At 42.4% G+C, this 26,061-nt stretch overlaps 1 protein-coding gene across 1 annotated transcript in view; it reads right to left on the bottom strand.

Moving 5' to 3' along the window:
• Positions 1-279: 279 nt before the first annotated feature.
• The window catches only part of SMAD9 (SMAD family member 9), a 69,606-nt gene continuing 43,824 nt past the window's right edge, over positions 280-26,061 (bottom strand). Inside the window, exons 6-7 of the mRNA XM_073613302.1 lie at positions 18,627-18,883; positions 280-7,404 (exon numbers count right to left, since the gene is read on the bottom strand). Coding sequence (XP_073469403.1) covers positions 7,261-7,404; positions 18,627-18,883 — 401 coding nt within the window. The 3' untranslated portion in view covers positions 280-7,260. The remainder of the gene's footprint in view (positions 7,405-18,626; positions 18,884-26,061) is intronic.

Genomic DNA, 26,061 nt, shown 5'->3' with positions numbered 1-26,061 from the left:
CAAAAATTTCTTTTTTTTTCTTTGCATATGATTGGGTATTCTTTACAAAGTGAAATTTCACTACATTCACTAAGTTCTGAAGCAAATTTCCCCGCAAAATGTAACTTCCCTTGCATGAACAGTCAATTTCCCTTTTGCAAGTCAACCCTGAAATATATTATGAAATAAAATATAAAATATACTAAAAAATATATAAATATCTCCTCTTATAATAGTCAAAGAAACTGCCCTGATTACCTATAGTGATCAAAACGTTGCCCATACAAAGAACTGACCCAGTCTTTTCAATACTTCATTTATTGGTACAGTGCATACAACAATGAATAAAGATTTCTAAATTACTTTTTATCCAAAAGAACAAATTTATTACTAAATCTCTGTTTCTACTTAAACACATCTCAACGTCAAATTACTGTTACTGTTTTCTCAGAATCTGTGTATTTTTTAGTGCAGTAACTATTCTCTCTAGTACTAGGACATTACTATTATCACACGTCCTAAGAATATTCTAATTGAGCAATCCTAGCCTTACAAAGGGATGGTCTGATGTGATCATTATGTTTTTAACCTACATCATCAGCAAATAAAAATGAACATACTTTGAAGCAAAATATAACTAGTGTCTCACTAGGGTCAGTATGCTGGTCTCCGGTGGCAAGAACCTTGCTCCGTAAGTTCTCAACTCAGCCCTGAAAACAAATTAAAAAAAACATGTCCCATATGCCCTGAGCCCTAACCCTTCAGCTGACCATAAAACCTAACCTCCATACACATACAAACCCTAAAATATAAAAAGAACCTGTCAGAATAGAAATATGAGAGCTTCCCTTGCAGATTCAGATGACCTTATAGATGTCTATGGGAACTCAGGACACAATCGCAACACTCAGTAAAGAAGATTACAGCTAAAGGATATAAACAATACAGGAGGCCATAGGTGCAATAATCAGGTAAGTATGTTTTTAGAGGAGGGTAAAGTTGGAAAGTTTTGATCAGAAAGATTAGGCGTGGTAGGTAATGGTACTTTGTCTGACACTTTAAAGTGATTCTACAGGCTGAAGGGTTTTGTATCTTAAAGAATGAGTTCACTTTTTAGAAAAAAATAATAAATGCACATGTTTTTGCAGGTAAAAAAATCTGCATTTTTTTTTTTTGAGCCCGTAACGTAGGGGTCTCCAAACTTTCTAAACAATGGGCCACTTTACTTTCCTTTAGACTTTACGAGGTCCGGACAATGGTCAGTGGTAGTAAAAAAGGTCCCGACATCGGTGGGGAAAAAATAATGCACTATTGTCTGTTTCAGTGGGAGTAATTGTGCCCCATCATTGGTGTCATCGGGAGGCATTGTGCCCCATCGTTGGTGTCATTGGGAGTAATTGTGTCATGTCATTAGGAGGAATTGTGTCCCATCGTTGGTGTCATTGAGAGGAATTGTGCCCCATCATCAGTGTCAGCGGGTGGAATTATTCCTCATTGTAGATATCAGTGGATTAAGTATTGCCCCAAGGACGAGATAAAAGCAAGCAAAGGGTCACATCTGGCCCCCAGGCCGCAGTTTGGAGACCACTGCTGTAAAGCATTGGACCAGCTATCAACAGATCGCGGGTGCCATGCAGGTCTCCTGCAGATCTGTCAGAGTATCTGTGTGCCCATACTGTACATCCCATACAGGCAGGCAGATACAATCTGATTGGAAGAATCAATGAACTACCACAGCGCTCCATTGAGAACTGCAAGCTGACAGCACAAGGGATGTTGGGGCTTGTAATTAATTTACACACAGAGCTATGTGAATGAATGATGCGGCCGTGTGGGCAGAGCCCAATTTCAAAAAGTTCATTTCAAAAAGTGACAGCTAGTATGGCGAACTTCTCCCCATACTGCTGTCACAGGGAGGGGGGGTTGCACAGTGTCTGCAGCACTGGGAACATGTTACATGTTCCACCCTAGAAACGGGTGGAATATGTAACATGTTTCCAACGGTGAACTTATTCTTTAAAGTATAGGCACTAAAGGTGAAACTTTTTTTCATTTTCGATAGAGTAAGGGAGGGTTAGAACCTCACTTCCCATCCCATAGCCAAAACATAAATTGAAAGAAAATCCCTGCAAATTAAGGGAATCTCTTGGGGACCCCAGGCCATCAGAACTAGTGCCCCCATTGGAAGATTTCCCCTCCATTAAATGTTTTGGGGACAACCTAAAATTTGTGGTTTTCTTTAACTTTTACTTTCACTGTAATAGTAAACAGGACAAATAGAGAGGGTGAATCTCCCTAATTGGGGCACAGACAGCAATAAAAACCAGACAGGTGTTCTAACTCCTCTCCATTCGAACCAAAACTAAAGAAAAAATGTTGTCCTTAGTTATAGTTTCAGTGTGAAGCTCCCCCCCCCCCGATACTTACCTGAGCCTGATGTCGATCCAGCAATGTGCACGGGAGAAGCTGCTCTCCCAGCTCTCTGCCATTGGCTGCTGCTGCTGTCAATCACAGCCAATGAGGAGGAAGTGGGGAGCGGGGCTCGGAAGTGCCCCCATAGCATGTGGTTTGCTTATGGGGGCACTCAGCAGAGATTAGGAACCAGGAGCATTGGCAGAGAAGGATCAGGGCTGCTCTGAGCAAAACCAATGCATAGAGCAGGTATAACATGTTGGTTATTATTTTTTTTTAAGTTTACCTTTAGTATCACTTTAACTACCAAAGCCTTAAAATTTAAACTGACCTTGTCCCCAGATCATTCATTTTAACAATAATATTCCCATAGGAATATATACTGTATATATCAGCATTTATTATATTTTAGGCATGTTATTTCCCTTCCTTATTTGAATATCCAAAAACCCTGAGACTGTTGCCGGGTACTGCTATGTTAGATGTGACGTCAGCAGCCCCACCTGACTCAGAGCTGTTACTCAATCCTCTTCGCTCCTCCCCTGACAGCTACTTAAAGGTTTATGTAGGGAGCAGAAGGAAGGCATGGTAGCTGTGCCAGCACAGGCAGCATATAGACACTCCCAGATGAGAAGAGGGCTATGACGTACAAGAAGGGGGATAGAGCTATGCTAAGGAACTGTCACTTACTGGAATGTCAATTCCCTAGCAAGTTTGGAGACACATGGCCAGTCAAAAAGAACTCATTTATGAAAAGTAAATACAATGTAAGTATACTTTTAAAATATACATTTTTGCATTTTTTTAACTCTAATGTTTTAATTTGGAGATAGGGTCTTTTTACTTCTAAACCTGAGCTTAATGGTCCTTTTACACCATACTGCATATAAAAATGCACTGAAAATGCACGTGTAGCCCCTAGGCTGCATTCACACCTGAGCGTTTTGTTTTCAGGCAGAAAGTCGTGCATTTTTACTGCAATTTTGCTACGATTTTTAAGCGTTTTTGTACAGGTCAAATGGTCACCAAAGAAAAAAGAAGAAAAACGCCTGTAATCTGCCTAAAAAGAAGCTCCAGAACTTGTTTGAGCTGCAGGCGTTTTGGAGTGGTGATGTGAACCATCTCTATAGAGAATAATTGATTCTTTCCCCTCCAGTGTTTTGTAGCTTCAGGTTTCAAGCTACAAAACGCTCAGGTGTGAATGGGGCCTAAGGGCTCAATCCCACCATGTCCAGTGACCTGCATTTTTCTACACTGGTCACTGCAATGACACATAGAAAACAATGGCTTTCTATGTGCCTCGTTCACATCACAAAGCACATTAGTGCAACACAATGCACATAAAGATGCATGCAGATGCATGGTACTACGCATGTACTTTCATGTGCAGTATGTTAAGAACGGATACATAGGGCCCTTTCACACGGGCGGTTTGTGTTTTGCTCGCAGATCCCCTGCTGATCAAAGCAGACGGGCGGATAACAGGTCCGAGCCACTTCGTTTCTGCAGAGCAAACACAGACAGACCCCACTCTGCTCTATGGGCGCCGATCTGTTGCGCCCAAATGAAAGAGAACGCAGCTCCCATTTATTTATTTTTTTAGCGGTCCTGATCGGACCCGGATGTAGGTGGGTGTAAACGGACACAAGTCTGTTTACACCCACTGGTCCATAGGAATACATAGACCATCCGATCAGGTCCCCCTAAAAAACTGACAGGTGGACCTGATTGAATCCCCAGTGTGAAAGGACCCTTAGGGTTTGCGGACACGTTTTTGTTGGCATCAGAACGGCTTTTATCCCAAAGGGAATGTACAAGTAGTTTGAGTCACAAGCACCTGTGAAGTGTCTGAGACACATTCTGAAAGCACCTGAAAGCATAAAGCACTTTCCTATCTACACAAGCTTCGATCTTTAACTTAACAATAACCTAAAGTAGAATTCCAGGATATACCTAACTAATATTACAAATGTCCCCTCCCCCCGCCTAACACCTATTCTGACTGACCTGTGTAAGAAAGATCTTGCCTATTTGCAGGCCACTTTGGTCCAGTCACATGGTCTCCCTGTGTCAGCCATTTCTGACTGCAGGGGAGAGGAGAGAGCCATTGACAACATTTGAACATGAAAAAGGAAAGACCACTAAGTCGGACTTTGAAGGCAGATTGGACCAACGATGTTAGTTAAAAAATCACATATTTTATTTATATATAAAGGTAAAAAAGACATATACGGTAGTACCTTGGATCACGAGCATAATTTGTTCCAGAAGAATGCTTGTAATCCAAAGCACTCGTATATCAAAGTGAGTTTCCCCATAGGAGTCAATGAAAACTCAGATAATTCTTCCACAGTGACTACTATTGTATGCAGTACTACATGTGGCCAGAGGTGGGGTGGCGCCAGAGACACTCGGAAACACCCGAGAGCCACTTGGAGACACTCGGGAATGGAGTGTTTCCGAGTGTCTCTGAGCGGCTCAGAGTGTCACCGGCACCCCCCGCACCTCTGGCCAAATATGGTACCGCACACCCCATTGGCTTGAATCCTGCTCGTCTTGCGAGACAAGGCTCGCAAACTGAGTCAGGATTTTAAAAAAATTATAGCTCGTATTGCGAAACACTAGTAAACCGCGTTACTTGCAATCTGAGGTATTACTGTATACATATACAGTTTATAGTTAAAAAAGCATATATATACACACAATCAGACGAAAAACCTTCAGTATGTACAATTGACTACAGAAAGGGTCACATATATCCAAATGGCGTTCAACAGTGTAACATCACAAATGCAATAGCCCCTGTGCGTCTACGCGTTTCAATGGTTCGCTTCCTCAGGACACACATAAGGGGTGTATAGAAACAGGTCTCACTAGCCTGGGTGTGTGAAATGCCTGCATAGAAAATCTCCCTGGGCGGAGACCGGAGCAACAAGGATAGCCGAGCAATTTAAGTCCCAAGTTGTCTGATTTAATCAGAGGGTTGCTCTAGGGGAAACCATGACTCCCTGGGTCACCATATGGTTGCAGGAGCAGGCTCTGGCTCTGGCTTTCCCGGGGATATGTGCGATGGAACTGCTTGGAATGTATTCTTTATCTAATCCCTGTGTTAAAATCAGGCAATAGAGATCCTGCCAGTATGATCTGGTGCTATTGTTTGTGCAGCTATTCTGTTGATATTGTTGGGCGGCACAGTGGTGTAGTGGGTAGCACTCTTGCCTAGCAGTAAGAAGGGTCGCTGGTTTGAATCCCAACAACAACACTACCTGCCTGGAGTTTGCATGTTCTCCCTGTGCCTGAGTGGGTTTCCTCCGGGTACTCCGGTTTCCTCCCACACTCCAAAGACATGCTGGTAGGTTAATTGGCTTCTGTCTAAGTTGGCCCTAGTATATGAACATGAGTTAGGGACCTTAGATTGTAAGATCCTTGAGGGTAGGGAATGATGTGAATGTACAATGTATATGTAAAGCGCTGCATAAATTGACGGCGCTATATAAGTACCTGAAATAATAATATTGTTCTTTATGCAGTCTGCTACATATGGTTCTTTTCATTTGTCAAGTTACACTATTAAATGTCATTTGGGTATATGTGACCCTTTCTGTGGTCAATTGTACATACTGGCAATTTTTGTGTATTTATGCCTTTTTAGCTATATGTCTATGTACCTGTTTATGTATATAAGTTTTTTTTTTACCTTTATGTATAAATAAAATATGTGAATTTTTAACTAACACCGTTGGTCCAATCTGCCTTCAAAGTCCGAAGTAGTGGTCTTTCCTTTTTCTTGTTCAAACGATTTATACGGATGTGGCTTAGGAGTGACAAATTTTAACTTTAGCGATTGACAACGGTTGAAATGCCTGGGAAGCAGTGACTTCACCCATAGGCTTACTATGGCCCATCCGTTGTTGGCACTCCCTCCTCTCCCCTGCAACCATCGCTGCCTAACAAAGGGGAGCTGGATATCGTGGCCGGACCAGAGCAGCCTGAAAAAAGATAAGTATATACATCTTTCTTACACAGGTTAGCCAGCACAGGTCTTAAGAGGGGGGAGGGGAATTCTTAAGATTAGTTAGGTATAGCTTGAATTCTACTTTGATTCCTGCAGCTAAATTGTAGGGCACTAAAATTCTGGGTTCCTCTCTGCTGAGATCTAAAGTTCTCTGTCCTGTGCTGAGATGTTCACTCCTATACCCTTTTTTTAAATTTTAATAATAATAAAAAAAATATGACTTCCAAAGGGCTTTAAGAGCTTGCACTAATCTCTCTCTTTCCCGCTTGTTTTACCAAGCTTTGAATGAAATTTTATATTTTTGGGGTAAACTTAGCCTTTTGGAGTGGAAAACCTAATAAAAAATGTAATTGCTGAAAAATTAAACATTTTGCAAGATAAAACAAATACATTTTTTAAATGTTTTTTTTTCTAATTAAATATAAAATAAACATATAAAAAATCTTATTTAAACCATATCTGTGTGAAATAATCAATAAAGAAAATTTATATAAAAAAATAAGAAAACAACATAAAATCTTTATGTGGTGTACCGTGTTTAAGTGCATCAAAACTGAATAATTTTACATCAAAGAACCAAAGTAGTTTCAAATAAATTGAAGCTTTTTTTTTCTTTTTTTTTTTTTAAATCTGCTGCATATCAGTGAAGTGCTATCTCCATAGAAATATGGTTTAGAATATCAAAAACACAGAACGTGAATTTTTTAGCACAGTTTTCTCTATGTTACACAGAAAAGCCACGGGACATAAACTGAAATTTAGGTATTTACAGTACTAATCACTAAGTTATTAAAAAGAAAGAAAAAAAGATCATCTTTAAGCCACTGCCTGCAATAGCACTCCGGAGATTTGTATTATGATACAGAAGAGATGGGATTGTGTGGGGAGCCCATCTGGGTCAGAACCTTGTCCAGCCATTGTAGAGGACCGTGAAGATGGATCTCAATCCAACATGGAGTGCTGGTGACGTCTTGACGGTGATATTCCGCTCCCCAACCCTGAAAAATAAAACAAAAAGCACAATTTCAATCAGTTCAGCTCTTGCATCTGTAAACCCCTTATGAACCACAGTAATATTTGACATTTCTGCTATTGAGTCATCAATAGCATATATACTGAAAATACACTTTATTGCCTGCCTTTACACGCACATGAACTTTAATGGCATCCCAGTCTTAGTCCGTAGGGTTTCATATTGAGTTGGCCCACCCTTTACAGCTATAACAGCTTCAACTCTTCTGGGAAATCTGTCCACAGGGTTTAGGAGTGTGTCTATGGGAATGTTTGACCATTCTTCTAGAAGCGCATTTGTGAGGTTGGGCACTGATGTTGGACGAGAAGGCCTGGCTCACAGTCTCCACTCTAATTCATCCCAAAGGTGTGCTATTGGATTGAGGTCAGGATTCTGTGCAGGCCAGTCAAGTTCCTCCACCCCAAACTCGCTCATCCGTGTCTTTATGGACCTTGTTTTGTGCACTGGTGTGCAGTCATGTTGGAACGGGAAGGTGCCATCCCCAAACTATCTACTGGTAAAAGTAGAAAAAAACTTTTTTTTTAGTTTTCTTATTTTGCCTATTAATTGCATAGTTAATAAAATGTTTTTACAACTGCAATGTGTTTTAGCAATGCACTACAGCACATAGCAGCACATGGCAGTGTGCGGTCACACCACACAACAGCTCACAAGTATTTTCTGCACATTTAAAGTGGTTCTAAAAGCTGAAGATTTTTTTTTCCTTTATGTATTCTCTGCATCAAGGTAAAAAAGCTTCTGTGTGCATACCCCCACTCCTTCAATACTTACCTGAGCCCCATCTTGATACAGCGATGTGCACAAGAGCAGCTGCTCTCCCAGCTCTTTCCCTCCTCATTGGCTCAGACACAGAAGAGGGAGCCATTGGCTACTGCCGCTGTTAATAACAGCCAGTGAGGAGGAAGCGTATCTGTGCTGATAGTGCGGGTAGGGTTAGGAAGGTGGTCCCTGAGAAAAAGTGATTTGCTTGGTTGTGTGGGGCGGGAGTTCTGAAAGAAAGGAGTCTGTTAGACCTGGTGAAAATTCCGGATTATTACAGATGGCTGTTAAGGGACCTGGTGATGAGGACATTTTGAACTTACGGCAAACTGTTTTCAAAATCAGTAGCGTATTGCTGATTAAAGGGTGTTGTTTGCAATCTGGCGGTATGTGTATTGAGGCGGTCCATGGCAATTGTCGTAGTGGTATGGGGGAGAACACATCTTCGGTTGTTATCCATGCTTTATTTGGCAATATCTGGGAAGCCTATACCTCCTTTTGACTTGGGTAGAGTTAACCTCTCGTGGCTTAATCTAGGGTGACATTTACCCCAAACAAATTCTGTGCAGACTCTCCTATAGGAAGCAAAAAGGGGCAGTGGTAGTTTTATGAGTTCCGTTTGCATTATGTAAAGTATTCTTGGGAGGATGTTTATTTTGATTATCGACACTCTGCAAACCATGAAAAAAGGCCCCCAGACCATGATTTCAAATTTCATTTTCAATGTTATGGAGGATTGGGAGGTAGTTTTTAGAATACAGATCAGAGATTTTAGAGGGTAATTGGATCCCGAGATAGGTGATCGAGTTGTGACCCCTCGGAATGGGAAGTTCTCTTGGCAATGTGCAATTGTCTCTTTCTGTAGGGATATATTCAGAGCTTCCGACTTTGAGAAGTTTATTTGTAGGTTAGTGAGGGTGTTAAATGTGACAAAGTCTTTGAGTAAGTTGGTAAGCGTAATATGTGGCTCTGTTAGGAATAAAAGGATGTTGTCTGCGAAAACGACTAATTTATAGGTATTCTCGGAAATTGAGACACCTTTAATATCTGGGTTTGACCTAAGACATTGAAGTAGTGGTTCCAAGGTAAGGACGAATATTCATTGGGAGAGAGGGCAGCCCTGTTGCGTACCATTTGATATCGAGAAGGCATTCGATAGGTGGCCATTGACTTAGACCTTAGCGGTTGGGGAGGAATAGAGGGCCAAAATTAATTGAAGCATACGGTCACCTATGCCTATATCTCTGAGGACTTCCAACATATAGTCCCAGGCCACTCTATCAAATGCCTTCTCTGCATCCAGGGATAAAAAAAATCCTCGTCGGTTTTTAGATGTCAGCCAGTGGTGGATATTAATGGTCTTTATAGTGTTGTCTCTCGCCTCTCTGCCTGGTATAAAGCCCACTTGATCTAGCAAGATAAGTTTAGGCAATAGAGATAAGGGACGGTTGTCATAAATTTTGAGGTCCACATTTAGTAGGGAAATTGGTCGATAGTTAGTGACTAGGGAGGGGTCTTTGTTTGTTTTTGTAATTACTGTTATATGTGCTGTTAGGAGATCTCGGGGTGGAGGACTATCAGGTGAAAGGGAGTTGAATGCTTTTAGAAAGGTTTGAGCGTATCTTGAAAGGTTTTATAATAGCCTGCCGTCAGACCGTCTGGGCCCGGGCTCTTTCCGGCTTTCAGCTGCTTGAGTACTGTGTCAACTTCCTCAGAAGAGAGGAGGTTATCCAGAGCTTTTGCTTGAGAATTGGACAGTGGTTTGGGGCTATACATCGTGAGGAAATCCCTAATCGTTTGCAGTCTAGCAGAGCTTTTCTTCTATTCTATTTCTGGAATGTTCTGAGTCAATTGGCCGTTCAAATCGTGTGGAGAACGGGATCACGAGGCGGAGGAGTTGCGGGAGGATGTCCCCATGTTTACTGGTTGGTTAAATGGGCAATGCACCCCCTTAGGAGTCAGCTTGTTTCCTCTGTCGGTGGGAGCTCACAGACTAAGAGGCCATCTTCCACTGAGCTCAAGCCATGCCCCCTGTTTTCAACTTTGTTTACATTTCTTCAGTTACTTCCTGGTCTCTTGCCTAGGCAACTGATGTAATACATCCCAGGAGTCATCAGAAGAGGAGAAAAGGATTTCTCAGCTAAGCACACTCTCCTGCATACATGCCTGACCTAAGGGAAGGTGGATTCCAGGAAGTAAATGCTACATGAATCATTTGCCCTTACTCAAGATGGCCTTGGCCAGAAATGCTAGGGGGGATGTTTTTTTTTCAAAGTGATTTCTCAAATAAAACATGGATACGTGGATGGATGGGTGAATTTGGTTTGAATAATAAATATGATTTAAATTGTGTTTTTGGTTTGTGATGCTCAGATGCAGTGAAGATCTACTTTAACCACTTCAGCCCCAGAAGGATTTACCCCCTTAATGACCCGGCCATTTTTTGCGATACGGCACTGCGTTACTTTAACTGACAATTGCGCGGTCGTGTGACGCTGTGCCTAAATAAAATTGATGTCCTTTTTTCCCACAAATAGAGCTTTCTTTTGGTGGTATTTGTTCACCTCTGCGGTTTTTATTTTTTGTGCTATAAACAAAACAGGAACAACAATTTTGAACAAAAATAAACAATATTTTTTACTTTTTGCTATAATACATATCTGTTAAAAAAAAAAAAAAAAAAAAGAAAAAAGAATTTCTTCATCAGTTTAAGCCAATATTTATTCTTCTACATATTTTTGGTAAAAAATTGCAATAAGCGTATATTGATTGGTTTGCACAATAGTTATAGCGTCTACAAACTATGGGATAGATTTATGGCATTTTTATTATTATTGTTATTTTTTTACTAGTAATGGCGGTGATCAGCGATTTTTAGCGGGACTGCGACATTGAGGCTGATCAGAGCTAAAAATATCCACTGTTCACTGTATAAATGACACTGGCAGGGAAGGGGTTAACACTAGGGGGTGATCAAGGGGTTAAGTGTGTCCTAGGGAGGTGCTTTCTAACTAGGGGGGGAGTTAACTGACTGGAAGTGCAGAGAGATCACTGTTCCTGATCACTAGGAACAGCCGATCTCACTGTACTCATCTGTAAGAACGGGATCTGCTTTGTTTACACTGGCAGATCCCCGTTCTGCCTCTTGCCCGCGGGTGGCCGGCGAACATCGAGTCCACTGGACCCCTGTCGACGTGCACACGCCCGCTGTACCACATACACAGACCGGTTTGCGTATCCAAGCTGCCTTGCCGCAGTATATATGTGGAAGGCGGTCAGCAAGTGGTTAAGCTTTGAAAAAAAATCTGGAAGCTGATTGGGTTCTATGCAGAGCTTCACCAGATTTTGCACTTTGCAGTTTTAGTAAATCTACCCCTTTTTGTCTGGACTCATGCAATAGTAGATTGTTATACATGGGGTTGTCAAGCAGATTTAAAAATTAAAAATGACTTTTGGAATTATATTAATATGTTAAACACATATGAGATTTCATATACTTAGTTTTTATATAGGGAGGTGGGATATGTAAAATTGAAATGTATTTATTATGATTGCATGGGCTGATTTATAAGGGGTATGTCTACCATTACATAGCGATTACAATATTAGTATTTTTGGATAACTAATTTGTTTCACAGCAAACTGTTCAATAACATCCATGGTTTTATCCATATTATTTTATATTTTAAGGTGGAACTAAACTGAAGGAAATACTCATCTCCTCGTTCCAGCGATGCAGCGGTTTAACACCTCACTGGCCGTTGTCATCTTCTCTGATAGGCCAGTGGTGAAATGACATCATCCATGTGCACAGGGGTCCGCGGGGAATGCACAGTGAGCTGCACATGTGCAGCCCACTGTGCATTTGATACAAGATTGTGAGCAGGCAGGTAAGTGTCTGTGATTGCAGAAGAGACATACAGTGCATCCGGAAAGTATTCACAGCACTTCACTTTTTCCACAATTTGTTATGTTACAGCCTTATTCCAAATTGGATTAAATTCATTATTTTCCTCAAAATTCTAAAAAAAATACCCCATAATGACAACGTGAAAGCTTGTTTGAAATCTTTGGAAACTTATTAAAAATAAAAAATGAAAAAATCCGTGTACATAAGTATTCACAGCCTTTACCATGACATTCAAAATTGAGCTCCGGTGAATCCTCTTTCCACAGATCATCCTTGAGGTGATTCTACAAATTGATTGAAGTCGACCTGTGGTAAATTCATTTGATTGGACATAATTTGGAAAGGCACACACCTGTCTATATAAGGTCCCACAGTTAACAGTGCATGTCAGAGCACAAACCAAGCCATGAAGTCCAAGGAATTGTTTGCAGACCTCCAAGACAGGACAGGACTGGGGAAGGGTACAGAAAAATTTCTGCAGCATTGAAGGTCCCAATGAGCACATTGGCCTCCATCATTCGTAAATAAAAGAAGTTTTAAACCACCAGGACTCTTCCTAGAGCGGGCCACCTGGCCAAACTGAGCGATCGGGGAAGAAGGGCCAAGAACCCGATGGTCATTCTGACAGAGCTCCAGTGTTTCTCTATGAAGAAAGGAGAATCTTCCAGAACAACCATCTCTTCAGCACTCCACCAATCAGACCTGTATGGTAGACTGGCCAGACGGAAGCCACTCCTCAGTAAAAGGCACATGACCGCCCGCCTTGAGTTTGCCAAAAGGCACCTGAAGGACTCTCAGACCATGAGAAACAAAATTCTGGTCTGCTAAAACAAAAATTCAACTCTTTGGCCTGAATGGCAAGTGTAATGTCTGGAGGACACCAGGCGCCGCTCATCACCTGGCCAATACCATCCCTACAATGAAGCATGGTGGTGGCAGCATCATGCTGTGGGGATGTTTTTCAATGACAGGAACTGGGAGACTAGTCAGGATCGAGGGAAAGAGGAATGCAGCAATGTACAGAGACATCCTTGATGAAAACCTGCTTCAGAGCTCTCTGGACCTCAGACTGGGGCAAAAGTTTATCTTCCAACAGGACAACGACCCTAAGCACACAGCCAAGATAACAAAGGATTGTCTATGGGACAACTCTGTGAATGTCCTTGAGTGGCCCAGCCGGAGCCCAGACTTGAACCCGATTGAACATCTCTGGAGAGATCTGAAAATGGCTGTGCACCGACAGTCCCCATCCAACCTGATGGAGCTTGAGAGGTCCTGCAAAAAAGAATGGAAGAAACTGCCCAAAAATAGGTGTGCAAACCTTGTAGCATCATACTCAAAAAGACTTGAGGCTGTAATTGGTGCCAAAGGTGCTTCAACAAAGTATTGAGCAAAGGCTGTGAATACTTATGTACTACTCACAAGCGAGCTTAAAGAACAGGCTTTTCTTAACAGTAGCAGCTACATTGGTGCCTGATGACAAGAGGTAGATGATGGCACCACAAACGGCTGAACGGCTGACGCATTTCCGGGGCGCACCCCTTTCCTGACCGCCTAGGCTCTGAGGAAAGGGGTGCACCCCTGAAACGCGTCAGCCGTTTGGGGTGCCATCATCTACCTCTTGTCATCAGGCACCAAGGGATGTAGCTGCCGCTGTTAAGAAAAGCCTGTTTTTTACGCTCGCTTGTGAGTAGTACCTTTGTTTTTATACCTTTAATAAATCCTTTTATTGGTAATGCACTAGGTCGGTGCGCCCTCTTCTCTTTTCATTTGTTCTTTAGTTGTACGAACACCATTGTTCTGAAGAGGGCTGCAAGACCATAGAATTTGCCTTATATTCAAGAATGGACCACACCATCTGTGTCTAGCAAAGCACTGGAGCGCAGGAGATTATTGCTTGGCTGTGAATACTTATGTACATGTGATTTGTTTCCTTTTTTATTTTTTAATAAATTTGCAAAGACTTCAAACAAACTTCTTTTACATTGTTATTATGGGATATTGTTTGTATAATTTTGAGGAAAATAATGAATTTAATCCATTTTGGAATAAGGCTGTAGCATAACAAAATGTGGAAAAAGTGAAGCGCTGTGAATACTTTCCAGATGCACTGTAGCATGTCTCTTCTGCAATAGAGCGTCTGCCTGTTCATAGGTTTTTATTAGTTACCTTTAGTTCCATTTTAATGACGGGACACACTGTAGCCAGAAGCGCATGTTCAGCGGTCAGTCTATAAAGTGTCGGAATACAATTATCATGGCAGCTGTGAGAAAGACCTGTAAAGTCACATGGCATTACTGGGTGGTTTCCAACTCAATAACCTGCAGGAGCTGACAAGCCAAATGCAGTGTGGATACAAGACCTGCTTGGAGTAGGTGCTGAAGATTGAGTTTGGTATCAGCTGACAGCTATGAATTGTATACCAGCATGTGTCTTGATTGCAAGATTGCTGGTGCTTTTACCTTTGAATATAATAAAGAAACTTTCCATGAATATATGTAAAAGGTGCTGATGTGCTTCATTTTATGAAAGCCACTGTGCAAAGAAGCACTGAGATTTTGCACTCCAGAGATTATTTGGCTGGTCATTCCACAGGTGAGTGGTTCAACATAGTGCATGTAGAACATTAAAGTGATTGTAAAGTCTTGTTTTTTTTTTTCTTTTAAAATAACAAACATGTTATAGTTACCTGTGCTGTGCAGTAGATTTGCACAAGGCAGCCCAGATCCTCCTCTTCTTGGGTCCCTCTTCGCTGCTCCTGGCCCCTCCCTCCTGTCGAGTGCCACCACAGCAAGCAGCTTGCTATGGGGGCACCCGAGTCAAGCTGCAGCTCCGTGCATCCATTCATACACGGAACCACAGTTTGGCCCCGCCCCCTCTCTCTCCTGATTGGCTAACTGAGTTTGATTGACAGTACCGGGAGCCAATGGCGCCACAGCTGTGTTTCAGCCAATCAGGAGGGAGGGTCCTGGACGGCTGATTCAATCGTGGACATCGCTGGATAGAGATGGGGCTCAGGTGAGTATTAGGGGGGCTGAGGCACACAGAAAGCTTTGTGGCTGTGATTAGCTGCCGGAGTCAGAAACCTCCCATTGCTTTCCATGGGGCTGCCTCCCACAGCCCTACACGCAGCAAAGTAGCTCATGGGACATAGTTACATAGTTACATAGTAGGTGAGGTTGAAAAAAGACACAAGTCCATCAAGTCCAACCTATGTGTGTGATTATGGGACACTTTGGCATGTTGCGGTTTGCACATTTTTACTGCACGTTTTGCTGCATTTGAGGCTCACTTTTTCATGTGGCAAAATGTGTGTTTGAAAGCATAACTAGTTAATTTTAGGTGTATAAAGCTGATCATACAATATGCAATCTGTATAATATCCTTTAGATTTACCAAAACTATATACTGTAATAGGAGGACACACCTATCTATCAAATCACTCTGTATCCAATCAGGCAGGCCCTTGTACTTCATAGTTGCTGATAGATTTAAAGGAGATTGTACAGATTATATAGTGTATGGTGAGCTTTTCAGACTTCCAGGGACAAACTTTTGTTTTCAATACTACTGCCTGCATGTCAGTACAGAGGTGGGTGGAAGCCATCTCCTGGAGGGGGAGGACAGGTGCAGAGTGTAGGCTAATCAGGTCAGATGGTGAAATACAATGCTTTGAAAAAGTATTCATACCCCTTGAAATTTTCCACATTTTGTCATGTTACAACCAAAAACATAAATGTATTTTATTGGGATTTTATTTGATAGACCAACACAAATGGCACATAATTGTGAAGTGGAAGGAAAATTATAAATGTTTTTCAATTGTTTTTACAAATCATTATCTGTAAATTGGGGTGTGCATTTGTATTTAGCCCCCTTTACTCTGATATCCCTAAGAGCCCTTTCACACTCTGGCGGTGCGGGCGCCGGCGGTAAAACAGCGCTATTTTTAGCACGCTTTACCGTCGTTTTAGCGGCAGTATTCGGCCGCTAGCGGAGCGGTTTTACCCCCTGCTAGCGGCCGAGAAAGGGTTAAAACCACCGCAAAGCGCTGCTGCAGCAGCGCTATGCCAGCGGTATAGCCGCGCTGCCCCATTGATTTCAATGGGCAGGAGCGATGTATACACCACTCCTTCACCGCTCCAAAGATTCTGCTAGCAGGACTTTTTTTACCATCCTGCCAGCGCACCGATCCAGTGTGAAAGCCCTCAGGGCTTTCACATTGGAGTGTGAGGACCGGCTCTTTCAGGGCGCTTTGCAGGTGCTATTTTTAGCGCTGTAGCGCCTGCAAAGTGCTCCAGTGTGAAAGGGCTCTAAATAAAATCTAGTGGCACCAATTGCCTTCAGAAGTCACCTAATTAGTAAATAGAGTCCACCTGTGTGTAATTTAATCTCAGTATAAATACAGCTGTTCTGTGAAGCCCTCAGAGGTTTGTTAGAGAACCGTAGTGAACAAACAGCCTCTTGAAGGCCAAGGAACACACCAGACAGGTCAGGGATAAAGTTGTGGAGAAGTTTAAAGCAGGGTTAGGTTATAAAAAAAATATCCTAAGCTTTGAACATCTCACGGAGCACTGTTCAATCCATCATTCGAAAATGAAAAGAGTATGACACAACTGCAAACCTACCAAGACATGACCGTCCACCTAAACTGACAGGCTGGGCATGGAGAGCATTAATCATAGAGGCAGCCAAGAGGCCCATGGTAACTCTGGAGGAGCTGCAGAGATCCACAGCTCAGGTAGTAGGATCTTTCCACAGGACAACTATTAGTCGTGCACTCCATAAATCTGGCCTTTATGGAAGAGTGGCAAGAAGAAAGACATTGTTGAAAGAAAGCCATAAGTCCTAATTGCAGTTTGCAAGAAGCCATGTAGGGGACACAGCATCACGTGGAAGAAGGTGCTCTGGGCAGATGAGAGCAAAAACTTTTTGGCCTAGAAGCAAATCACTATGTGTGGCAGAAAACTACACTGCACATCACCCTGAACACACCATCCCCACCTTGAAACATGGTGGTGGCAGGATCATGTTGTAGGGATGCTTTTCTTCAGCAGGGACATGGAAGCTGGTCAGAGTTGATGGGAAGATGGATGGAGCCAAATACAGGGCAATCTTTAAAGAAAACCTGTTAGGCCGCGTACACGCGGTCGGACTTTTCGACCGGACTTGTCCGACAGACTTTCCAGCGGACTTTCGACTGACTTTTGACGGACTTCCGACTGACTTTTTAAGGAACGGACTTGCCTACACACGATCACACCAAAGTCCGAAGGATTCGTACGTGATGACGTACACTGGACTAAAATAAGAAAGTTGATAGCCAGTAGCCAATAGCTGCCCTAGCGTCGGTTTTTGTCCGTCAGACTACCATACAGACGAGCTGATTTCTGGGTCCGGCGGAGTTACGACGTAAAGATTTGAAGCATGTTCCAAATCTAAAGTCCGTCAGATTTGGGACTGGAAAAGTCCGCTGAAGGTCCGGTGAAGCCCACACACGATCGGATTGTCCACCGGATTTGGTCCGTCGAACAAGTCCGGTCGAAAAGTCCGACCGTGTTTACGCTGCATTAGAGTCTGCAAAAGACTTGAGACTGGGGCGGTTGTTCACCTTCCATCAGGACAACGACCCTAAACATAAAGCCAGAGCTACAATGTAATGGTTTAGATCAAAGCATATTAATGTGTTAGAATGGCCCAGTCAAAGTCTAGATCTAAATCGAAATGAAAATCTGTGGCAAGACTTGAAAATTGCTATTCACAGACGCTCTCCAACCAATCTGACAGAGCTTGAGCTTTTTTGCACAGAAGAATGGGCAAAAATTTGACTCTCTAGATGTGCAAAGCTGGTAGAGACATCCCCAAAAAGACTTGCATCTGTAATTGCAGCGAAAGGTGGTTTTACAAAGTATTGAAAACCATTTATCATTTTCCTTCCACTTCACAGTTACATGCCACTTTGTGTTGGTCTATCACATAAAATCCCAATAAAATACATTTACGTTTTGGTTGTAACATGACAAAATGTGGGAAATTTCAAGGGATATTAATATTTTTTCAAGGCACTGTGTTTCCTGTGTCTTATCAGTTTTCATGTCCTAAATCTACATACCAGGAAGTCATGAACTTTTGAATGGAACAAGCTGGAGGCTGAGGTAAGGCCTTGTTCCAAAATACATAGAAAGCTTACATAGAAAATACAACAGAAGTACATTAGACAGAAGTACATTCATGGTATATTGGTACACAAGGGAGCTGGAATTTAGGAAAAAAAGGTGAAACTAGCCTTTAAATTTAAATTTGTTCATTTATATAACAGATTTTTTTTTCAGCCCACAAATATTTGTAAAATATACAATGTGACCCTCGGTCTAAAAAGTTTAGCGAGCCCTGGAGTAGGAGAAGGGCTAGTGTTAGTGGGAATTTATGGTAGGTTATAGGGAGGTTTAATATAAGGATTGGGATGACTATTTGTATACAGTAAGTCATGGCTGCATTCAAAAATAAATAGTGCTTACTTTTACAAAACTCATCCGGATCGTGCACATTTTGGTCAGTTCGTACACCACCTCGAACCCTTGGTTAACGGACTGTGACAGAAGCTGGGCAAACAGCTGGTTATTGAATATCTTCAGGCTGCAGCCACTTGGGATCTTGCACACGGTTGCTGGGTGGAAGCCATGCTGGTAGTTACAGTTGCGACTTTGTACAAAAATACTGCTGTCACTGACGCACTCTGCATATACCTCACCACCGACATAATACAGATGAACTCCTGGGTGCAATAACAGAATGTTGTTTTAGAGGAATGTTTTACTTCACCTGCAACCCCTCTACTAAAATATAGCAAATGTAACACTTCCTTTCAGTTATTTCGGTATAAGCAACCTCTTCTGTGATCTGAAATCCCCATAAAAAAAAAAAAAAAAAAAAAATTAAGCCACGCCCTCTCCATTCAATATTCTACTCACTTTTGGATGTTTACCAGAATTGGCTTTCTACTTCTTGCCCATTATGTTTAGCACACACCATGCTGATTAAAAAAAAAGGTAAGAGTATAGCAAAGTGGTGCTAAATTGAAACCGTAACTCCACTTTTGTTGAGAAAAAACATTCTCCTCTGTGTGATATATGTACATTACAAGGATTTTAACAAACTTTGATGCAGATTCCTACCTTTTGTTATTGTGAAGAAATCCCTGTGTGTTTGTCTGTGTCCATGTGGCAAAGTGAATTTAATGGGAGTGGTTTCATGATTATCAATCAGCTGCTGCACTTGCAGGGCTCTAATGAGAAAAACTGCAGGGTCTGTATTCCTTTAGATGTTTATATTGGGGTTTAAGACCAGTAATCACGTGATCATTATATGTCTATAAATATCCCTTTCCTACCCCATTTTTTCTAACTCTACATCCAAGCCCCAATAGGGGGCAAAATGCATCAGTGCAGATGTGTTTCTGTGAACTGTTTAAAAAAGAAGTATGGGAATCAAAAAAATAAAACAAAAAAAAACATTTATACACAGCTCCATGCTGCAGCATCGGTTTAATGCTGCAGCTGCCCCCCACTAGCTCTAAGCCTGAGAACTGAGTGATCACATGATCGTTGACTGCTCAGTTCTTGTTCTGCTCTGAGCAGAGAGTGGTGCCTGTAAGTCACCTCCCTCTGCTCTGCCCCTCCAGCACTCACTGGAGTGCCAAGCTAGGGAGGGGCAGAAGGCTGGTTCTTGCATTTAGAACTATGGTGAGAGGCTAAGCAAGCTGTCAATCAGGCACTTGGGTGGATCCCGACAATATGATCGGGATCCCTCTGGGGCCTGGAGTGGCTCAGTGACGTTAGGTTTTGGCCCGCTGTCAGCTAATTCTGGGTCACAGGAGAGCACTCCTGTGACCCACAAAAGAAGCATGGCCAAAAGAGCTTTGGCCATACGTATCTTTTAATAAAGTTTTTTAACATGTGGTTGAAAGTGGTGTGTAGCCTTGCATTTCTGTCTGCAGACTCACAGTCCTCCCAGTTTATAAAAGTTTGACATGGGAAGTTGTGAAGTCAAAGTTGTGTACAGAATAATATCTTTAAAAATAGATTTTGTACTGAAAAAGCAAAAAAAAAAAAACTGACAAAATACAGCAAATAAAACCCTCTTGATAAACATTTACCATCCAGCTTTCCTCTATTAAAAAAATAACACATAGTACCAGCTTTACAGTGTCATAAATTCTTTGCAAACATTTCCAAGAAAAGAGAACTAGCAGGTTTGTTCAATAAATATTCCATCTAGTTCCTCTTGCCAATAGCCAGCCAGCATGCCATCTGCTGTGTATGGGTACCAAGCTCTGGTCTTAAAGTGTTACTAAACCCACAACAGTAAAATCAGTCTGTATGTGCAGTAAAACATGCTTGTTATTCTCACTGTGGAACCTAAGGGGTTAATCCTCTGCATTGTGCAAAAAAGCTGTTTGATCCTGTCTTCTTTGATCTTCCCCTTCTTCCACAGTCCCCAAACCATCTCCTGATATAACAGAGCCTTGGGGGCAAGATGCACATGCTCAGTTTGGTGTGTATTGCTACAGAGTTTTTTTCTTTTCTTGGGAGTGTGCATGTGATCAGCACAGAGCCAATCGGCACTGTCCAGACAAAGGGTCAGGGGCACTGCAGCCTCTTAGGACAAAACTCCTCCTACAAGCTTTAACCAGACACTGATAAAAGTCACAAGACTGCTACCCTGTTTCCCCGAAAATAAGACCTAGCGTGATTATTGGTGATGGCCCTAGTTAAAGTCCTTGTAGGTCTTATTTTCAGGGTAGGGCCTATTTTCCGGGAAACAGGGTAGGGGATTATTTGGGGGGTAGGGCTTATATTGCAGCCATCACCGTCAATCACGCTAGGTCTTATTTTCGGGGAAACAGGGTATATACTGCTGATGAGAAAAGGTATTTAGCAGTTTATATTTACTAAAATAATTGCATTTCCATGTTCTGTGTACTGTGGGAGTTCAGATATAGTGAATGCAGGGTCCTGGGTTTAGTAACACTTTAAAGCACTGTCTTAACATGATACTTTGTAAACACTGGTAACATGACATAAGATGGGTATCTGGTCCTTTGCATCTGTTTTGATTGGTTAAACTGTATCTAAACCAAAGAAAAAAATTGCACTTTACCAATCCTTCGCTGTGGTGTCTGCATTTGTTTTCTTTTTTCAGGCTTCTTTTCCTTTATTTACACCTGGCCATCCTGCCAGTAACACTTTCTGTCCTAGGGTGACAACGAGGACTGGGACAAGGGGAGGAGGCCAGGAGGGGAATCTGCCCTGGGCACAGTGTCATCCTGCGGAGGAAGGGGCACTGGGAGAATGTCAGTCCTCCATGCTCCATCTACCTAAATGACAGAAGCGATGCTGCGGGAACTGCAACAGCTGCTGGAGGGAGGATTCTACTCTCACCTCCTTCGAGCAGCACTTTTGTGGGAGAACGTAGGCAGGACAGGCACCCACTGACAAAAACACATTACTGCCGGAGAAGAGAAGAAGATGGGCCAGAGCAGGACCCCCTGGTGACATCATCCGTCATTTCAGGTGCCGCCCATCCTGAAACCGGTGCGACTGGGCAAGCGGGAGATCTAAGAGAAGCGGATTGAAGCCACTTGCGGCGCTGTCAGTGCACATGTTTTAAACCGGCTTACAGTGGCAGCCACCTCTCTCATTCTGACGTTCCACATAATATTCTACTTTAATTGGCCACAAGTTTGGATATTGTATTCATACCATGACATCACAAGCAGCACTAGTGGTTTCTGGAGTGTCTTCTTCCTTGTAAGTGGACTATTTTTACGAAATCTGCTCATTAAAGCTACCATAATATTACTGCATATTGGGGCACTTGGCATTTACTGGGCTTTTTTCTGTGGACCTCTCCTCAGACTTTCTGGGAAAATGCTTCAGCACCTCTGGTTTCACTGATGTCACAGCTTGGTCTCTGTGGTGGGAGTGTGCAGTGAGTGTGCTCAGCACAGAAATATTGTCCACCCAGCGATGCATACGTAGAACTACCCTACATCCCATGCTCGTTTACATTTGCAGTTTGGGGGGCAATAAAAACACATGATTGAGCAACATTTCCTGACAGATCCCTGCATCACACATCGTTTATTCTCCTGCTGAGTCGTATTCTGACAGGGGGGACTCCGCCCTGCCAGAATACAGTGATCAGTGCTGCAGCCATTGGCTAAAAGAGCTGATCAAATGCTGGTTTTCCAGCAGGGCTGTTCGACAGAAGCAAGCTTCTGTTGAACAGTCAGTGGTACACGTGGACTGAAAGTTGGCCAGTTCCTGCTTAACCGGCCAATATTTGGACCATGTCTACCCAGTCTCACACTATTCCCAGCTATCGCTCAGGATTACAGACCCCTCACCCAATGTTATGAGGATAATGAGATGGGAAGCAGTTCTAAAGTCCTGTCCTAGGTTGACAAAACCACTCCTCCACAGATACAGTGAGCAATGTCACCCTAGGACAGGAAGTGTTATTAGCAGGATCACCAGATGAAAATAACGGAAACCTAATTAAAAAAAGAAACAAATTTTGCCACCACATCTAAGCACTTCAATATATTACATTTTGGTTCTTGTGTGGGTTTGGATACACTTTAACCTCTTCCCGCCAGCCATACGCATATATGCAGCCTCTCGGTGGGTAGGCTTCAACACCAAGAGGCCACATACAGTATCTCACAAAAGTGAGTACACCCCTCACATTTTTGTAAATATTTTATTCTATCTTTTCATGTGACAACACTGAAGAAATGACACTTTGCTACAATGTAAATTAGTGAGTGTACAGCTTGTATAACAGTGTAAATGTGCTGTCCCCTCAAAATAACTCAACACACAGCTATTAGTGTCTAAACCGCTGGCAACGGAAATGACTACACCCCTAAGTGAAAATGTCCAAATTGGGCCCAATTAGCCATTTTCCCTCCCCGGTGTCATGTGACTTGTTAGTGTTACAAGGTCTCAGGTGTGAATGGGGAGCAGGTGGGTTAAGTTTTGCGTTATCGCTCTCACTCTCTCATACTGGTTACTGTAAGTTCAATATGGCACCTTATGACAAAGAACTCTCTAAGGATCTGAAAAAAATAATTGTTGCTCTACATAAAGATGTCCTAGGCTATTAGATTGCCAAGACCCTGAAACTGAGCTGCAGCACGGTGGCCAAGACCATTCAGCGGTTTAACAGGACAGGTTCCTCTCAGCAAAGGCCTCACCATGGTCAACCAAAGAAGTTGAGTGCGCGTTCTCAGCGTCAAATCCAGAGGTTGTCTTTGGGAAAAAGATGTATGAGTGCTGCCAGCATTGCTGCAGAGGTTGAAGGGGTGGGGGGTCAGCCTGTCAGTGCTCAGACCATATGCCACGCACTGCATCAAATTGGTCTGCATGGCTGTCATCCCAGAAGGAAGCCTCTTCTAAAGATGATGCACAAGTAAACCCGCAAACAGTTTGCTGAAGACAAGCAGACTAAGGACATGGATTAAATAGTAATAAATAACAGCGCTAAATAAACTAAAAAATAGATATCAATATTACTGTATGTTAAAAAACAATAACATTGTATATAACATAATTAGTACATAAATGTGATAAACTAACCCAAAAACCCCATTAACGTGAGTTTTAAATATAGAAACGACAACTCTAAAAGTGAGCATTAATCAAGTCCATCTAAATGCAGGTGAAAAAAAGTCCAAAAATTTAAAACATATTCTTCTTAGTGATGTTGATAAATAGCTAATTGGTTCCTCCACCGCACCACTGTGGTAACACCAGTATAATAATGTGCTTACCACAAGGCAAGCTTAAATAAGCTTGTGACCTTAACCCGGTCGGGGCCTTTAACCAGAGGGGATGATTGGAAGGCGATAATCCACCAAACCACCTAGAAAGATCAGCCGCAGCAAGGAACCCTTCATGTGCACCTCCAAGGCACCGGAACAGTTAACACTCGGGGGTTCCCCAAAAGAAAGGAGGGAATTGACATAGTGTAATCCTTTTTGCTCTCCTACACAGAAGTTGTCTGAGTATCCCAGGCCAAGAGCCTGGGATACTCAGACAACTTCTGTGTAGGAGAGCAAAAAGGATTACACTGGGATACTCAGACAACTTCTGTGTAGGAGAGCAAAAAGGATTACACTATGTCGATTCCCTCTTTTCTTTTGGGGAATCCCTGAGTGTTAACTGTTCCGGTGCCTTGGAGGTGCACATGAAGGGTTCCTTGCTGCGGCTGATCTTTCTAGGTGGTTTGGTGGATTATCGCCTTCCAATCATCCCCTCTGGTTAAAGGCCCGACCGGGTTAAGGTCACAAGCTTATTTAAGCTTGCCTTGTGGTAAGCACATTATTATACTGGTGTTACCACAGTGGTGCGGTGGAGGAACCAATTAGCTATTTATCAACATCACTAAGAAGAATATGTTTTAAATTTTTGGACTTTTTTTCACCTGCATTTAGATGGACTTGATTAATGCTCACTTTTAGAGTTGTTGTTTCTATATTTAAAACTCACGTTAATGGGGTTTTTGGGCTAGGTTATCACATTTATGTACTAATTATGTTATATACAATGTTATTGTTTTTTAACATACAGTAATATTGATATCTATTTTTTAGTTTATTTAGCGCTGTTATTTATTATTATTTATCTGAACAGGTGTGTATCTCACTTATAGCAGCAGCTTTTTTAGGTGTATTTTTTCGTTTTTTTGGTCAAAACATTTTATATTGGTTATCCTATCACAGCGCGGTATTTTCTGTTTATATTAAGGACATGGATTACTGGAACCATGTCCTGTGGTCTGATGAGAAAAAGATAAACTTATTTGGTTCAGATGGTGTCAAGCGTGTGTGGCGACAACCAGGTGAGGAGTACAAAGACAAGTGTGTCTTGCCTACAGTGAAGCATGGTGGTGGGAGTGTCATGGTCTGGGGCTGCATGAGGGCTGCCGGCACTGGGGAGCTACACTTCATTGAGGGAACCATGAATGCCAACATGCACTGTAACATACTGAAGCAGAGCATGATCACCTCCCTTTGGAGACTGGGCCGCAGGGCAGTATTCCAACATAAAAACCCCAAACACACCTCCAAGATGACCACTGTCTTGCTAAAAAAGCTGAGGGTAAAGATAATGGACTGGCCAAGCATGTCTCCAGACCTAAACCCTATTGATCATCTGTGGGGCATCCTCAAACAGAAGGTGGAGGAGCGCAAGGTCTCTAACATCCACCAGCTCCGTGATGTTGTCGAGGAGGAGTGGAAGAGGACTCCAGTGGCAACCTGTGAAGCTCTGGTGAACTCCATGCCCAAGAGGGTTAAGGCAGTGCTGGAAAATAATGGCGGCCACACAAAATATTGACACTTTGAGCCTAATTTGGACATTTAGGGGTGTACTCAATTTTGTTGCCAGCGGTTTAGACATTAATGGCTGTGTTTTGAGTTATTTTGAGGGGACAGCAAATTTACACTGTTATACAAGCTGTACACTCACTACTTTACACTGTAGCAAAGTGTCATTTCTTCAGTGTTGTCACATGAAAAGATGTAATCAAATATTTACAAAAATGTGAGGGGTGTACTCACTTTTGTGAGATACTGTATATGTATAACAAATGTAAACATTTCTGTGCGCTCCCAGCACAGAGATCGGTGGGTACCACAAAGTTCCTGATGCCTACTTGCAATTGGGAGCTTTCCGATCATGTGACAGCCGATTACAGCAGTCACATGATCGGAATGCCGACATCTACCTCCCAGCACTTTAAGAGTTTCTAAATGCCAGGAAGATGTTACTGCCTTGTACAGTGTCCATGTAAATGAGCCCTTAGATTGATGAATATTGCTTGTGTATCCATTCTCTCCTCCATTCAACTGCAGATTAGTTTGATACTAATAGACTTGCCGTTTGA

This window comes from Aquarana catesbeiana, linkage group LG02 (assembly GCF_042186555.1).
Source record: "Aquarana catesbeiana isolate 2022-GZ linkage group LG02, ASM4218655v1, whole genome shotgun sequence".
In the NCBI taxonomy this organism is placed as follows: Eukaryota; Metazoa; Chordata; class Amphibia; order Anura; family Ranidae; genus Aquarana; species Aquarana catesbeiana.
Note: the sequence above shows the minus strand (reverse complement) of the source record. Positions and strands in the feature narration are given on the sequence as shown.